This window comes from Equus asinus, chromosome X (assembly GCF_041296235.1).
Source record: "Equus asinus isolate D_3611 breed Donkey chromosome X, EquAss-T2T_v2, whole genome shotgun sequence".
Lineage (NCBI taxonomy): Eukaryota > Metazoa > Chordata > Mammalia > Perissodactyla > Equidae > Equus > Equus asinus.
In genome coordinates, this window is record NC_091820.1 from 138565604 (window position 1) to 138583097 (window position 17494).

Genomic DNA, 17494 nt, shown 5'->3' on the forward strand with positions numbered 1-17494 from the left:
GCTGGAGGATGGAAAAGGAGAGCCCCTTTCCCCGGGAACCAGCGAGTATCAAAGAGATGACATGGAGGGAAGAGCTTGGGAAAGTGACCCGTAAATCCGTTTATGAACACCTGGGCTCACCCCAACCTGTGCAAGGGTGAATCTGGTCTTGGTGAGCATACCTAAGACTTCGATTACTAAACCAGGGGAGAGACCAGTGCTGCCCAGGTCCCAGCCAGACCACTGGGTGGCGCACATGCAGGACGGGCCTGAATAGCAGCACAAAGGCTGTGGAAATAGACCTGACGCTGGGACCACAGGCTAGAGAAGAGGGCTGGACTCGTAGCTTAAACTTAACCAGGTTAAGTGCCTGCTAAAACACAAATTATCAACATTCTCCATAAAATTTAACAAGACTCAGAGTCAAAGTAATAGTCAAAATGTCCAGGACGCAATCCAAAATTACTTGGCACATGAAGAACCATGAAAATCTGAACTTGCATGAAAAAAGACAATCAACAGACACCAATGGCAAGATGGCACAGACACTAGAATTACTTGACAAATTTAAAGCAATCATTATAAAAAAGCTGAATAAGTAATAAACACTCTTGAAACAAAAGTTAAAATAGACAGCATCAGCAAAGAAACAGAAAATACTTTTTTTAAGAAACCACATGGAAATTTTAGAACAGGAAAACAGAATAACTAAAATAAAAAACTCACTGAGGGACTCAACAGCAAAATGGAGGGGACAGAGGAAAGAATCAGTGAACTTGAAAACAGATTAACAGAAACTATCCAATATGAGCAACAGACAGAAAAAAGATTGAAAAAAAAATTAAGAGCCTCATAGATTTGTGGTACAATAACAAAAGGCTTACTATGTGTGTCATACGAGGCCCAAAAAGAGAGGAGAAAAGCATGTAGGCTGAAAAAATATTTGAAGGAATAATGGCTGAAAACTTCCCAAGTCTGACAAAAGACACAAACTTACAGATTTGAGAAGCTGAACGAATCCAAACAGGACAAACTCAAAGAAATCTCCCCATAAATGTATAATCAAATTACTGAAAACTAATGGCAATGAACACAATTTCAAAGTAGCGGAAAAAAAACAACGCATGACCCATAGAGGGAAAATGATGCAAATGACTGCAGATTTCTCATTGGAATCCATGGAGAAAGAAGAAATTCCACCCCAGAATTCTGTATCAGTGAAAATATCCATCAATAATGAAGGGGAACTAGACATACTCATATGAAATCTAAGAGAATTTGGAACTACTTCTAAAGGAATTGCTAAAGGCAGTTCTTCAGACAGAAGTGAAATATTCCAAAAGGAAACTTGGTACGTCACAAATGAAGGAAGCATAGAATAAAGGACAAAACCACATGATCATCTCAGTAGATGCAGGGAAAACATTTGACAAAAATCAAACACCCTTCATGATAAAAAACACTTAATCTAGGAATAGAACGGAACATCCTCAACCTGATAAAGAGCATCTGTGAAAAACCCACAGCTATCTTCAATGGTGAAAATCAGATGTTTTCCCTTCTTAGATGAGGAACAAGGGCAAGGATGCCCAGTCTTGCCGCTTCTATTTAACATTACACTGAAGGTGCCAGCCAGAGCATTTGGGCAAGAAAAAGAAATAAAAGGCATACAAATTGGAAAGGCAGACATAAATCTATATCTGTTTGCAGATGACACAATCTTTTATAGAGAAAATCCTAAGGAATCCACTAAAAAACTATTCAAACTAATAAACAAGTTTAGTGAGGTGGCAGGATACAAGAGCAATATGCAAAAATCAATTGTATTTCCACACACTAGCAATGAACAATACAAAAATGAAATTAAGAAAACAATTCTATTTACTGTACCACCATAAAGAATAAAATACTTAGGAATAAATTTAACAAAAGAAGTACAAGACTTGTACACTGAAAGCTACCAAACATCTTTGCAAGAAATGAAAGAAAACCTAAATAAATGGAAAGACAGCCTATGTTCATGGATAGGAAGATGTAACACTGTTGATGGCAATACTCCCCAAAGTGACCTACAGATTCAATGCAATCTTCATCAAAATCCCAGTTGGCTTTTTTGTAGAAATTGACAAGCTGATTCTAAAATTCATATGGAAATTCAAGGGACCCAGAATAGCTAAAACAATCTTAAAAAAGAGCAAAGTTGGAGGATTTACACGTCACAACTTACTACAAAGCTACAGTAATCATGACAATGTAGTACTGGCATAAGGACAGACATATAGGTCAATGGAGTAGAATAGAGAATATAGAAATAAACCCTCACATTTACAGTTAGTTGATTTTCAACAAGGGTGCCAAAACAATTCAATGAGGAAAGAACAGCCTTTTCAATAAATGGTGCTGTGACAACCAGACAGCAACATGCAAAAGAATGAGGTTGGACGCACACATTACACCATACATAAAACTAACTCTAAATGGATCAAAGACCTAAATGTAAGAGGTAAAATTATAAAACTCTTGGAAGAAAACATAGGTGCCAATCTTCACAGCTTTGAATTTGGTGATGGATTCTTAGATAGGACACCAAAAGCACAAACAATAAAAAGAAAATTAAATAAATTGGACTTCATCAAAACTAAAAACTTTTGTGCTCCAAAGGATACATCAAGAAAGTGAAAAGACAATCCACAGAATGAGAGAAAATATTTGTAAATCAAATATCTGATGTGACTTGTATCCAGAATATATAAAGAATTCTTACAACTCAACAATAAAAAAAAAACCCAAATAAAAAGTGGGCAAAAGAACTGAATAGAGACATTTCTCCTAATAAGATGCACAGATGGCCAATAAGAACATGAACAGCTGCTCAGCATCATTAGTCATCAGGGAAATGTAAATTAAAACCACAGTGAGATAGGGGCTGGCCCCGTGGCCGAGTGGTTAAGTTCGTGCGCTCTGCTGCAGGCAGCCCAGTGTTTCGTTGGTTCGAATCCTGGGTGCGGACACGGCACTGCTCATCAAGCCATGCTGAGCCAGCATCCCACATGCCACAACTAGAAGGACCCACAACGAAGAATATACAACTATGTACTGGGGGGCTTTGGGGAGAAAAAGGAAAAAAACAAAATCTTTAAAAAAAAAAAAAAAAACCACAGTGAGATAGCCCTTCACACCCACCAGGATGGCTGGAATCAAAAAGATGGACAATAACAATGGTTGGTGAGGAAGTGGAGACATTGGACCCCTCAACGTTGCTGGTGGGAACATAAAATGGTGCAGCCACTTTGGAAAACAGTTTGGTGATTCCTCAAAAAGTTAAATGTAGAGTTATTACATGCCCCATCAACTCCACTCCTAGCTATATACCCAAGAGAAGCGAAAACACATCTTCAGTCAAAAACACATACGGGAACATTCATAGCAATGTTATTTATAATAGTCAAAATGTGGAAACATTTATTTCAAAATTAAAAAAAAAATTTAGAGTTTCTTTGATGCGGAGGTAAATTCGGGCCACCTCTGTACAGAAACTGGTGGCAGGGAGCAACTGGGGGAAAGGGTGTGGGCTCGGAAGCCAGGGCCTGGGGTTGAGCCCAGGTTCTGTCACTGGGTGACCTCCACTGTGAAATGGGCCTAAGACAAGTACCTACCGCCAAGGGTGGGTGTGACAGTTACTGGCATGTAAAGTACTTACTACAGTGCCAGTGTGTATGAAGTCATCGACCAAGGACAGGATGCACTCTCTTGTCCCTTTGGTCATCATAAGCCAGGGATGTTCCTTGGCCTCCTCAGCCACCCTCCCACCTCAGCCCTAGGGATGGCTGGAGTCTACCCAAGGGAATCCTATGGGTTCCTGCCACAGGGGGCTAAAGAGCAGGGGCTGGAGATGCTGGCTCCCAGGCCTCAGGCAAGAAACCCCTCCCATCCCCACCTCAGCCTCACCAAGGCCCCAGGCCCGTGGGGACAGAGACGGCCCTCTCTTACCTTCAGGAGCTCCTGGTCATCCGGCCCACATAACATCAGCTCATGGCCTAATTTCACCATCTCTGTCAGAACACAAGGATCCTGTTACTGCAGACACTGTGCACCCAGAGGGTACACAAACACGCAGGGTGCCAAGCACTTCCCTGGGGAGGGTGCTCCTACTCCAGTGTAGGCAGGCCCAGCGCCCACGAGGCAGGGTCAGGCCCGGAAGACTCTGGTAGACAAGCAGGCAGGTGGACGACACATCCAGGTGTCAGGACTGCCTCTTGCTGAGTGACCTGCACCGGGTCAGTGCCCCCCTCTGGGCGTCAGTTTCCTCGCCTGAAAATAAGGGGTTGCATCCCATGCTCTTCCATAGAGAACTCTGGCTTCTAGAGAAACCAGCCAACTACCTGAGGAACCAGCAGAGGTGAGAGAACCTCCCAAACATGCTGTGGGCTGCCCTTCCAGAGGTTGCCGGCAACACTAGGAGGTGGGCCTCAGCTCCATTTTACAGATTGGGAAACTCAGTCCTTTCAGGGTGCAGGAATTGCCCAGCCACATCTTCCAGGGTGCCCTGGGCGCTTCCTGAGTAACCATCTGGTATACAGAGAAAGGGCAGGGCTTGAAACCAGAAAGCCTGGGGTCAATGCCGGCTCTGCACCCCTCACCTAGCCCTGCGGCAACACCCTACCCCTCACAGGCATAATTCTGGCATCTAATTTGGAAGGGCTGGAGCAGGAAGCAAGCAGAGCGTTCACGTGAAAGCATCTGTAATCCTAGAAATGCTGTACAAATGCAGTTATAGCCCCAAGCACACCTGCTCTGCCCACAGCCCTTCACCCCAAATCCTTCTGTCCTCCCTGAGCCCTCTCTCACTTAGCCCACATCGAAGGCTCAGTGCTCCATCACTCCTCTCCCTGGCCTCCTTGCTGTCCCTCAGAGCTGCCTACCTCAGAACCTTCGCGCTCGCTACTTTCCCACCCCGGACACTCTTCTTCCTGCTATCTGCCAGGCTCGCTCCCTCCCTTCCTGCAAGTCTGTTTAACCCTGCGGCCTTCCTCAGCTGTCTGGTGTCAACAGTACCACCCTTCCCCCGGCCCACCCAGGCACCCCTCTGCCCTCCCCTGGCTTTCTGGATGGTGCTGCCTTCTTCATTTATCCCGTCTCTCCCAGCGCACAGAAGCTCTATGAGAGCAGCAGCACCAGCCCTGAGCCAGGACGGGGGGCACCACGGGCACTCCACAGACACTTGTCACATGAATTCAGGCATGCTCACCCCTTACTCATCCCGGGTTCTACCACTTACACTCTTTAACAAGCATTCATGTCTACCACCTGCTCTGATACTCCGTGCACTCCCACGAGCAAGGGTGAGGTTATCACCCACACGTTACAGAAGAGGAAACTGAGGCTGCGAATGGCAAGGTCAAGGCTGTGACTGGGCTAAGGGCCAGGGCTAGCAGCTGTGCATGTGTGTACTGGAGGACTCAGGTGTGGTCTGACGGTCAGGCTCGCTCGGCCTTGACGTGGTCCCATCAGCAGGAAAGTATTGGACATAATGGCGCTGGGGAGAAGGGGAGCATTTCTGGGCAGCCTGGGCCTGCCCGCAGACCAGCCCTGCAGGCTCCAAGACATGACGACCTGTTCTTCTGGCCCACTTCAGCCTTGGGGACAAGTGTCCCCAAATAAGTGAATTGGCAGTGCCAGCTGGGCATGGAGCAGGACCCCAGGATCCAGTTCTCCCACCCTTTAGTGGGTGGGCCAAACGCAGGCCCATGGGAAATCTGACTTTTAGAGATACCGTTGTGAAGGGGAAGAGTTAGCCACCAACTTGAGGACTGCAATTTGCTCCCCTCACCTAATGTTCACTACTGGGTTAAGAGCAGTTTTTCCCAAGAAAAGATAGGAAAGAAGTGCCTACAAGACAGCCCTGATGCAGAGCTGCCCAGCATGCTCTCAGGAAAGCCACCTGTAGCCCCAGTGAGAAGAGGACAGACCACCGGAGACACTGGCAAGAAGGCCATCTCTGCCCAGAGCACTTTGGTGGGCGGGCTGGCAGGGAGACACACCCTCGGCCTTGCTCACATGCCCCTACGAGAGGAGCTCTCCCACGCATCAAGAAGGGCTCACAGTATCCACGGCGTGTGCACCATCCAGAAGAAAACACCAGTCCAATGGGAAATTCACAACCGCTAAGGAGGCTGTGCACAAGCTCAGAACTGCCCAGAATCCAGCACCCAGCTCCAAACTCCCGTAACACAGACCCACCTTGGATCTTCACCTCAGCCGGGGTCGCCTTCAGCGAGCTCAACTTGTCCTGCCAGGAGGGACAGGCCCTGCAGGGAAAGAGCAAAACCAGAGAGGCTTGAGCGGGCCACAGAGGCTCCCTCATGACCCCTCCCTACACACAATCTAAAAATTGGATGACTTGTGCATGTGCTAAACGCCGCTGAAATGTCACTTTACAACAGATAATTTTATGTGATATGAATTTCAAGACCATAACTTATCAAGAAACAAAAACCAAAATATTGCTGAAAGTTTACCTAAGAAATGTGACTTTGAATATTGAAATTAAAATTCTCACAATAAAAAAAATGAAATGACTGCCCAAGAGGGAAAAACTGAATTCCTCAGATCTCCAAGCTCTTTCTCAGAAGGAACCAAGGGGCTGGCTTTTCTCTAAATCACGGGGCAGGTTTCTTTGCAGGATATCCAGTGAGGCCCTTCCTGCTCTGGCAGCCTTGCAGGCCCCGCCTGAGTCCCCTCTCTTCTCGTCACAGAGAGCTTTCTTCTCACCTGGCCACAGCACACCGAGTCCGCTCCGGCTCATCCTGCGAAGCCCACAGCTGACAGCACTGGCTCCAGAAGGCAGCCACCTCGGCATTCCTCCATCACAGAGGGGCCTAGGCACTGTCCTGCCGCTAGGCTCTTCCCTCTCAGACTGTGGGCTCACCGAGGCCAGGAGCTGGCTTTACGGCCTGTATTTCTGGGGTGGGCCCAAGCAGCAGCCAGTACGGAGAAGGGGGCCAGGGAGCATAAATGAACGAGTGACCACGGCCTCTTGCCACGGAATAATCTGCCATTAGTAAATGCCCACGCTTAGCTCTTTCAACAGAGCTGAGAAAAAGCATAAATCAGCAGGAGATACTGCTGCTCCAGCTCACAGCTTTCAGCCATTTGAGGGCTCCTAGTGTGATGGGCTCTGGGGTCACAGCCCCAGCCTCCCAGGTGGGGAGACGGTAATCCCAGCTGCCCCCCTTGGCCTGGTGGAGCCCTGGCTTTGATGACACCACACAGATAAACAGGACAGTGGCCACTCGAAAGCATCTCACCTTAAGACACTGAGCTGACAGGCAGAACTGTTTCCAGACACAGACCGCAGCCAAAAGTAAGGGCCCCAAAACTCTGGCACGCGTCACAAGTACCACACGGCTCAGGCCTCCCGCTGGGTCTCCTCCAAGAGCGGGCAGGGTCTGAGCGCTGCAGTCCCAGCCCTGAGCTCCGGGCCCGGCACAGCACAGAGGCCATGGGAATGTCATTCCAGTTGCTGAGACCAACGCTTGCTTGCCAGGGAGCCCCAGGAGCTAGCTGCCATGGCAGGCCCTATCCATGTGAAGATAAAGAGGCTCTTTCCACTGGACAGCTAGGGCCGGACTCCACTCTGCCAGCGCAGTGTGGGGGCCAGGGCCCCAGCCCTAGGGATGTCCTGACTCAGCGTGGTGGGAAAGGGCACCGTGGCAGTCAGAGGTCTCACTGCTCCTTCCCCGGGGCCATGCCTCCAAGACCTGCGTCCCAGGTCACACCTTCCATGACCATACTGGGGCCCTGGGAGCTAGCAGGGCCACCGCGGACCTGAGGCCTGGGGCCCCACACTGTAGGACTGCAGCAGAGAGCGGCTGGACCCAGCAGCCTCAGCTGCACCACCTGTCTTCGTGACTCATTACAGCAACCACTCACTCGGCCAAAGAGGGCCAGGGCACAAAGGGAAGGAGGAGAAGGAGCCCCCACCGGGTGAAATGTTAGGAGGCTGGCCCCTGGGCCCAGTTGCTGGGCAACATTCTCTCTCTCACAAGGCGCCAAGGAGCAGAGAGCACTCAGCGATCCAGCAGGCACAGGCTGGACCACAGCAAACCACTTCAAAACACTAAAGAACAAATCCACACAAGCTGAAGTGACCTCACTCAGAAAGGGCTTTCAATAAAGTTGATTTTCCTGAAGCAGCAGGGAGCAGGGCAGAAACCAATGGCGCTCAGAGCCTTGAAAGCAATTACAGCCCTTTGGGAGGCCAAGCAGACCACATGCCTGGAACTCAGCCACCCAGGGGACCCTGTGGCTCAGCCCCAACCCCGCTGAGGGCCAACACTGGGGGCAGCTTCTGGGTTCCTCCCGGAGAGGGGTGAACAAGGTGGCCCTAAACGGAGGCCTGAAATGGTAAAGCCATGTGCAGAGAAAGCCAGCATGAAATTTGGGGGAAGCTGAATGCTGCCCAATCCTCTTCTCAGGCCCTTGAAAGGCCTACGGCACTTTTGCCAGCTTGGATCATAAAAAGCAAGCGTGCGTTCCCTGGCTGCTGCTTAAAAGGATTTGGTTTCCTATATCTGAAAGAAGTACTAAAAGCATTTGAGGAGCGCAGCCACAGACAGATCCCCCCCAGCTCTCTCTGGCCAGCAGAGCAACCCAGTCCCCAGCTTCTGGGCTCCTTCCCTCGAGACCCTCTCCTGCTGGGAGCATGCTCAAGACCACCTACTAGCCTAGGCCACACCCACTACTGTCTCTCCTCCCAGCTTCCTGGACTAGATGCTGGTCCCTCCAAGGCTCGCAGTAGCTGTCACGGGAGCCATCTGCCATCATTTCCCAGGGTTGATGAAACACCCTCCATGTTGGTCTCCCCATCTCCAGCCAAATCCATCTGCCACAGAACCCCTGAATCACCTTGCCAAAATGCCAATATCGGTATGTCGCTTCCCCGGTCCCATGCTGATCCTGCCCAGAGCGCAAAGCCCCAAGGCCTTCACATGGCTCGCAAGGCTCCACATGGGCTGCCCTGAGCTGCCAGCCAGGCCACCGCTGCCCAGCTCTCTCTCCCACACCTCAACTCCCCGCTCCTGTCGACACGAGCACCTACCATTCCCTGTGCCCTCCAAGATCAAATGCCACCTCCTCCCTGCCATCGTCCACAGCACTGAGCCTGCAGAGGTGTGTCCAACACTGGGATTTGTGTCTGCACCTTTTACAGCCACTTAAGGTCCAGTACCTTGAGGACACCCATCCATGTCTGAGGTGCCTGGAGTGGCACACGGGTGCGCGTGTGTCCATGTACCTGCCTGTCTGCCCATAGCCTGGAGCATGTCTCGGGTATGCACAACATCATACTGTGGGCTGGGGCTGGTGGGGAAGGCCCACCCTTCTGCAGCTCCCAGTGCTTTGGAGAGCCCGAGAGGACAGCAGGTCAAGAGAGAACCAACGGGCTGAGGGCTCTGGCAGAGGTGCGCTCAAAAGGTTATGGGTGTTCAGGGGAAGGAGGAATACATCTTGTCCTGGGAACTGGAGACTTTTTAAAAGGAGATGGGACATGTGAGCTGAACCTTTGAAGGCTGTATAGGAGTATGTGTGACACGCAGAGACCTGAAGGGTACTTCCAGGAGGGAGAACAACATCAGCAAGAACAAAGCTTATGAGAGCACTGGTGTGTCGAGGCCTGGGGTGAGGCCTGGGGAAGGGCCTGGAAGGCAGCAGGAGGGGCTGCTGGAAACGCAGAGGTTCAAACATGAAAACACCTCCTCCTTCCTCCCGGCAGTGCCTAGGACACCCAGCCCAGGGCCAGGTCTGCTGAGGTCCCATGGCCTGGCAAGTGCACCAGTTGGGTGCTGCTCCACCACCAGGCTCCTGCCCAGGCGTCTTCCTCAGCTGCAAGGGCAGACAGGTCAGGCTGAAGAGGGGCAGGTCCAGGCCTGGCCTCATGAGAGACTGCCATACTGACTGAGCACGGCCTCTCCAGGGAGGGCCCTGAGGGGTCTCTCCCAATAGCACGGGATCTGTGCTCCACAGAAGGCATGGGCAAGCCTTCCCCACTGGAGCCTTAAGACAGACATTCAGCTCAGGGGCTGCTGCTCCTAAGGAGCAGACATTCTGCAGGACTTTCTGGATCTTTCCCCTTGCCATCTGGGCAGGCATTGCTTCCCTTGCACTGTCCAAGCACACACACCATGCCGCACCTTGACTTGAAGGACTGGGAACCGGGGTCTTAGGCCTGCTTTTCACTCACTCCTTAGTGGGAAGGCCCGAGACAGTTAATGCCTGTAGCCTGACCCTCGGCTTCCCAGTCTGAAGATGAAAGGACTGCAGTCGATCACTTCTCAGGTCCCTGCCAGCTCTGAAACTAGGAGTTAAAGCAAGAAAAATGCTCTGAAGCCAAGCTCAGCACTTCTGCAAGGTAGCAAACAGACAGGCTGAAGCACTGCGGGGGGGGGGGGGGTGGGAGGCACTTCCACCCCAAACTTGAGCATGGCTCCAAAGCTGGCACCTCTTAACCTAAGTAGCTGTTCTCACAGTGCCCTGTGGTAGGGTATGGAGCCCCCTGGGAGGACAGCTACTTATACCAATAACAAACCCCACCCTCCTCCGGTGGGTTCAGTGGCACCCGGTGTACCCCCGGGGCGGGGAAGGAAGAAACAACGACATTACCGTGTACAGATCCACTCCAGGATTTCCAAGCGGTACTTCGAGGGGCTGCACAGCAGTTCCTGAATAGTCTTTGGCTCTGTGATGTAAAGACCCTCGAGGAAGGGGCAGTTGAGGTCCTAAGCAAGGAAAGGGAAAGCCAAGAAGCTCCAGAAAGCCCGCATCCCTGAAGGGCTGAAACTCACCTCTGCAATCGTGCTCTTGGTGCTCCTTCCTTCACACACGCCCCCTGCCGCCCAGCACACAAGGGGCTTGTCAGCGTTCACACGCTCCCCACCCCACTGTGCACGCCCGGCACACCCGCAGCGCTCTCCCTCCATCTGGCCCAGAGTTAAGTTGCCCTCATTCTCATCTCAGGCTGCCACCCCACCTCCTTCAAGTTTGGCCCCTCTGGGCTTCGTGTAGCAGTTTGACCTAGTAGCCACTAGGGGCTTTAGCGAGATTCCGATCCAGGCTCGCGGCTAGGGGACCATGGTTTCGGAAAGTGGGGGGAGAGGAGGGGAGGGGGCGAGGAGGGGACCAGGCGGGGGCGGGACGTGCGGGACCTGGGACAGCTACTAGACCTTGCGGGGCGGGTTTCCTCACCTCTGCCACCGCTGGCATCTGACGCCGACTCGACAGGGTGGCCCGGACTCGGCCCGCCCGTCTCCCCCTAGACTCCGCGAGCTCCTCGAGCCCGGGGCCTGGGCCCTCCCCGTCTTTGCACTTGCTTCGCGCGCCCGGGAGAGTTCCGTGCGACCCAAGTGATGGTGCAATACACGCTGGGCGCCGACGCGCACTGGCAGGCACGGGCCGTGGAGCCGGCAAGAGCGGAGGCCCCGGCCGCCCGCAGCGCTGAGACGGACGCCCAGCCAGCCGCGCCCGCGGCGGGGCACGGCCCGGAGCCGCGACAGGGGCCGCGCGCTGCCGCCAACTTCCGCTGCAGGCCCTGCCCGCCCTGCCACCCGGCCCCCGCCGCCCCAGGTGGCTCCCTGGGTCCGCGGCACCTTCAGCTTCGCGAACACCTCCACGGCCGCCTCGAACATGCCGTCGTCGCTCTCGTCCTCGCAGCAGCCGCAGGAGCCGCCGCCGCGGCCGCCAGCGCCTAGCCCGGCCATGTTTCGCGCTTCCAGCCGCGCCCCGCCCACGCCGCGGACTCACTGGCCGGCCCGACTGCCAATCACGCGCAAGCCCCGCGATCCTCCCGCCCACCTGCCTGCGCGGGGCGGGGCGGGGCGGGGCGGGGCGGGGCGGGACCGGGCCCAGGGCTGGAGCGCGCGGCCGCGGCGGCCCCCCTCCCCCACCGCGCCTGCCCCTGAGGCCGCAGCTCCGCGCCTCGGCGCCGCCTGGGACGCCGGCCCGCGGAAGAGGGCGGGACGGAGCTGCCTCTCTGTCGCCCGTCTGGCCCGCGTCGCCCCTGCTGGCGGCGGGGCGCAGGGCGCGTCAGGGCGAGCCTCTTCCAGGAGAGGGCGCTCCTGCCTTGGTCGGGTTCTCCCCTGGAGGATGAAGAGGAGCCTTGGGCGCAGGACGGAACTGTGACTTGAGCCTCCCATCTCCCAGCACCGGGCTCTATCTCCTGTTTCCCACATGGCTGTAGTTAGAGGAAAGTTTCTTGAGTTCGAATCTAGCGTCACCACTCACTAACTGTGTGACTTTGGCCAGGTTACCTAACCTCTCTGTGCTTCCTTGCCCTCACCTAAGGGGGATAATGAGAGCACTTACCTCATTAAGTTGCTGTCAGGATGGAATGAGGTAATAATTCCTTTGAAATACCTAGGACAATGCCTGGCACATAAAAAGAACTATGTACATGTTCACTATTATTATGCTGGGTCCTCCTACTTCCCCCTCCCTCTCCCCCCCAGTCTGTCTGTCTTTGACCTTAGTGGAAGATTCTGTGGCTCTTTTCTGCCCTGTCCACTTACAAATTTCTTTGCATCTCTCAGGCCCCGCAAACTCAGTGCATCTGCAATGAAATTTGTCAGCCCGTCCTCCCCCAGACTTCCGAAGCCCCCAGTTCAGTGAAGGCCCCCATCCCTGGGGCCTGTGGATCAGATGAGGTAGGAGGGAGGCAGAGAGCGGCTGGTGCCAAGGGAGTGGGGAGCCAGCGGCAGGCAGCTGCTGCCGGCCCTCCTCAGTCCCCTCCAGGGGCTATCCCTCCTCTGTGCCCTGCCCGGCCATCTCCTGAAGGGTAGGATCAGGGGTCAGGTCTAGAGGCGAGGAGACCTAGGGACCTGGCAGGAGGCAACTGCAGTCGTCTGAGTGTAGGTAGGAGTCTGGGCTAACAGGAAGGGACCCCAGCCCGGCCTTGTGAGGCAGAGCCTGATGCCCTCCCAAAGGAACGGATGGAATTCCAAGCTAGTCTAAGGAACTGGAGCTGAAGGGACAGCCCCAGCCCGGGGGGCCCAGGGGCCCAGTGATGTGCAAAGCACCTTAAGGCCCCCTCCTCCTTCCGACGTGGCTGCTGCCTTGGGCCCTTCTGGCAGCTGAAGTTGGGTTGTTTTTTTAAATCTTTTTTTTCTATTTTTGTTTTTCTTTCTTTTTAAAAAATTTCATTTCCATCACAGCCCCAGCTCAGACGTTCAAATTCTTGTGGGTTTTCCTGTGGATCTTTCCTAGGACTGGGGAATTTGGCGGGAGAAACCACGGCAGTGTGGTGGCCTCCCCCAGCCTCCCCATATCCTCACCAGCTCCTGTGTACTCTGGAAAATTCCCCTTCTCCACCCGGCCCGATGGAGCCAATACTCTAAGCAGCACTTCCCCCAACTCAGTAGCTCTGTCAGTGGCAGGGGGTGGGACATGGAGGGATTGCCAGGGCCCTGAGGGGAGAAGACCATCCTAAGGGGTCGTGGGATCCATCCTCCTCCACAGAGGCCCTGCTGGCCAGCCCTCAGCTCGTGGAGACGGCTGCCGAAGAGGCTGCAGCCTCCCTGTGCATGCCACCCCAGGTCGTGGCACCTCCCAGGCATCCTCCACCAGAAAGACCGGGAGCTGGGATGGGAACAGAGGCTGCTGGGCCTCTCAGGGTGGAGGGAGAAGAAAGGGCTGAGTGGTAGAAGCTTCTGGAAATGTGGACTCAAGCTCAATACAAGGAAGCACTTCTCCCGGAGAGCAATGTCGAAACAGTAGCCAGCTGCCTGGAAAGGAAGGGAGCTCCCTGTCTTTGAGATGTGCAGGCCCCGGGAAATGGGTAAGGATGTGGAGGGGTGGATAGCTACAGTGAGGAAGGGGAGGACAGCTCTCTAGGGGCATTCCTTCCCAGGGCCCCTGGTTCTGTGAGGGAGGCCTGGGTGGCTCAGGGGTCAAAAATGGAGCTGAAGGACCCATCCACTTGGGAAGGGATGCAGCGGGGTGGAGGGGCAGCAGAGACTGTGGGGCCCTGGGCAGACTTGGGCACCGCACTCAGCAAGAGCCAACGTCCTGATTGTGGGGGAAACTTGGCCATGGGTCCCAGCAGGGCCTCCACCATGTGTCAGGGCTTGGAAAACTGGTTGGAAAATGAGGCCAGTTGACAGGCCCTGACTCCACTGTGCCAGGGATGGGCTGGCAGGCTGTGGAGGCCGAGGCAGCCGGCCACATGAAGCCCCTCTCTTTGTGCACCTGGCGCAAAAATGTATAACCAAGCAAGTGGCTTCACCCAATGGCCTCCCCACCCTGGAGCAGCGGGCTGTAGGTGGAGCAGGGCATTGGGCAAGAGGAAGGGCCCCGAGAGTATCTCAGCCCCAATGTCCCAGCAGACCCCAGGGTACGGGGGAATCTTCACCTGAGCACCCCACCCCCCCCCCAACAAACATCGCCAATCAAAGGAAGCTGAAGTTCAAGGGTTTACCTCTCCAGCAAGGAAGAGAAGGCAGACTGGCTTCTGCTGCATCTGACAAGGGTTGAAGGCCTTGTTCCACAGGACCCCATCAACTCCTGCCACCGAAAGGGGGGAGCCTTTGAGGGATGCAGGCTCCCTCCGGTCGCCCCCACCCCTGCTTTCCTGCCCCCTGAGATTCCCCAGTAAGAAAAGGAGATCAAAGGATTCCTCACCACGTCCATCAGGTGGTGAGAACCAAATGCAGGCTCTTGAAGAAAAGGCAAGTGGGGAGTGTGTGTGCGCGCGCACGTGAGACATTTCAGGGGAGAATTCAGTTATGGGATGAGAACCTTATCAGGTCCACGGGAGAAGTGGTGGTGCCTGGCATTGGATTTCAGGGAGAAATGAGACAGGCTAACAGGTAAGGCTGAGGATGGTCTGAATTCAAGACTCCCCAGGAGAAGCAAAGTGAGTGGGCTGTCTCCTCCTGTCCCTCCCTCTCCTCCCCTCCTCCTTCCCAGACCTCTCTCATCTGCTCCCCACTGAGCTGCTACACTGGGCTGCTGATCACCCAGCCACCCAGGCACCCAGGTATTGCAGCTAGCCCACGCCGTCTGTGCCAGCCAGGAGCCCACTCAAAAACCATCTTCATGCACATGGGAGGAGTGGTGGAGAACATGAAAGTGGGGGACCCTTGCAAAGGAGAGGAGGAAGAGCCGAAACGCTGCAGAGATGCCAAACTTTAAAATGGGCAATCAGACTGGAAGGATTCCTAGCACAAAAATGATGCTTTCTCTCGGGTGGCTGTCATTCACCCATCACAAGGCCCTGGGGACTGGCCTGGCCAAATACACCCTACTGGAGTCGTGTAAGTCCAGAAGACTCCAGCGCCGCCACCCTGGGCCTGACAGACATGGGCCTGCCACACGTGTGGGCTTGGGGGAGTCTAGTGGTCTCTAGGCCTAGCACTGGGCAGATGAGACTCAACCTAGGAGCTGACTGATGACTGCCAATTAATTCTAGAATGCTCTCATTCTAGGACTCTGCATCCACATTAAGAGTCTACTGGCACATGAGGATGCAGTGGCTGCCCTAGGACCTTGGCCTCCTCTTCCTGTCACTTCTGGTCCCTGTGCTGGGGCAGGGACCATAGCAACCCAAGGCAGGGGCAGCTGGAGAGCCAGCCCTTGAGAGAGGCAAATGGCTTCCCACCCGTGGGAACCCTAGGCAGTGCCGCCCTCACACTCCCTCAAACGTGGCCCTGCCTGGGGACCCCTGCTTTAGGGCCCACCCTCACCTCCTGCTGTCACCGACGGGTACTTGGGGCCAACGGGACACCACCCCCTCCCAGGCCACAAGCTCCTGCAAGAGCAACTTTCCCACGTCCAGGACCCCAGTGGGATCCCAGCCCACTCCTAGGGGTCCATCCCCTCCCAGGGCGAATCTTGCTTCAGGCCCAAAGCATTTGTCGGGGTGTGGACCCAGCCAGGCCACGTGGGCAGAGGTGTACCCACGAGTGCGCTCCTGGCCCCAATGGAGCTAGGAGTGGGAACAGACACGGGGGAGGGGGAGAGGCCACAGCTGGGGTCTTCACTTGTCCTCTGGCCCCATGCCCCACAGATGGGGGGGCAGGCTGGGCGCCTGGGGGCCGCTGGGTTCCCTGCTGTCGCCCTCGCGCTCCGGGTTTGCAGCGGTGGGGCGGGAGGAGGGGCAGGTGCCCGGCGCGGTGAGAGCTGGGCCGGGACGGCTGCGCGTGCACGCGGCGCAGGGGAGGAGGGGGCGCGCGCGGCTGCACGTGCGCGGGGGTTCAGCCTCCCCCCGGCGGCGGGAGAGGAAATGGCGGGCGGGACGGCCCCCTCCGCGGGGAGACACTCGGGTCTAGACGGCTTGGCAAGGCCGGCGAGGCTGAGTCACATGCGTCTGGAGCTGGAGACACGGGCGCCAGGACTGGAACATGAACGTGCCCGCTTGGGAGGGCTGGGCGGGGGAGGGGGCACTCAACCTCGCCTTGCCTGTCCTTGGCCCCCAGTTGAGCACGAGCCCCAGTTTCTGCTCAGCCTTTGTCCTCTGAGGCCCCTCCATGCCCACCTGGAGGGGCAGGGGCACCTTCCAAAGGGAGTCAAGTGGGGCCCACGTTACTGGCAGGAACCAACTGGGATTTTAGATGGGGAAAGAGGATGGGAAAGTGGCTCTCATGTGCTCCCATCCCGACCTTGGTCCTGTTCCCGCCACCCGGCCACATCCCAGCCACATGGGCCACCTGGGACCTTTTTGCCCCAAAGCCGCCCTTGCTGCACTCGGCCCCCTCCAGTCCACCTTCCCTCCACGCTCTCCAGGGGCGGCCACACTCCAGCAGCTGAAGGCCTTGGCACCTGTTCCGTGACCGCCAGTTCCCCTCACTACCCCCCACCTCATCCCCAGCCATCATTGTCCCATTTGGGGTTCTGGTTCCCCTTCCCTCCTTCTCCTTTCCCTGTCTCTGTTCCTGTCTGTCTGTCTCTCCCTCCCTCCGTCACTCACTCGCTTGCTCAGGAACGCCAGGTCCTGGGCACAGAAGCACGAGGCCTGAATCTGGATGGGCTGATGTCTTTAGTGCTCACAAAAGCGTCTGCAAGAAAAGTGTTTAATTGGGACCAGGTCCTCTGAGGTTTCAATGGCATTAAAATAAGATGGGTTTTTTCTAGGGAAGAAACTGCTGGCAACAGGAAGAGGGCATGCAAAGTTTGGCTTTTTTCTTCTCAAAGCTTGAAGAGGGCAAAGGCCGTGTGTACCTATATTTATATAAGAGAGATGCACGAGCATGTGCCAGACAGACCCTCCCGCACGACCCAGTGGGTAGACCCAGCATCTGTGTGCAGGTGTGCACGTGCTCACGCCTGCACACACACACACACGTGCACGCACACACTAGTTTTGATGTTACTTACTCTGGGAGGTCACCCCAAAGGTGTGTCTTTCGCTGCAGAGCCACTCTTCTGCCCTGGGACCTGGCAGAAGACCTAGTGTGTACTAGGGCCTCCATGTACTTGCCAAGTGACAGATAGTGGGAGGGTAGGACTAGCAGCCCAGACCTTGACCCTG

General features: G+C 54.9%; 1 protein-coding gene across 2 annotated transcripts in view; it reads right to left on the reverse strand.

Moving 5' to 3' along the window:
- The window catches only part of HAUS7 (HAUS augmin like complex subunit 7), a 29948-nt gene extending 18106 nt beyond the window's left edge, over nucleotides 1-11842 (reverse strand). The window contains exons 1-4 of one of the 2 annotated variants that reach the window (XM_044763316.2): nucleotides 11622-11842; nucleotides 10639-10754; nucleotides 6220-6287; nucleotides 3970-4031 (exon numbers count right to left, since the gene is read on the reverse strand). In XM_044763316.2, the coding sequence (XP_044619251.1) occupies nucleotides 3970-4031; nucleotides 6220-6287; nucleotides 10639-10754; nucleotides 11622-11732 (357 nt within the window). In that variant the 5' untranslated portion in view covers nucleotides 11733-11842. The remainder of the gene's footprint in view (nucleotides 1-3969; nucleotides 4032-6219; nucleotides 6288-10638; nucleotides 10755-11621) is intronic. The other variant, XM_070502064.1, reaches the window with a different exon arrangement.
- Between the last annotated feature and the right edge of the window lie 5652 nt (nucleotides 11843-17494).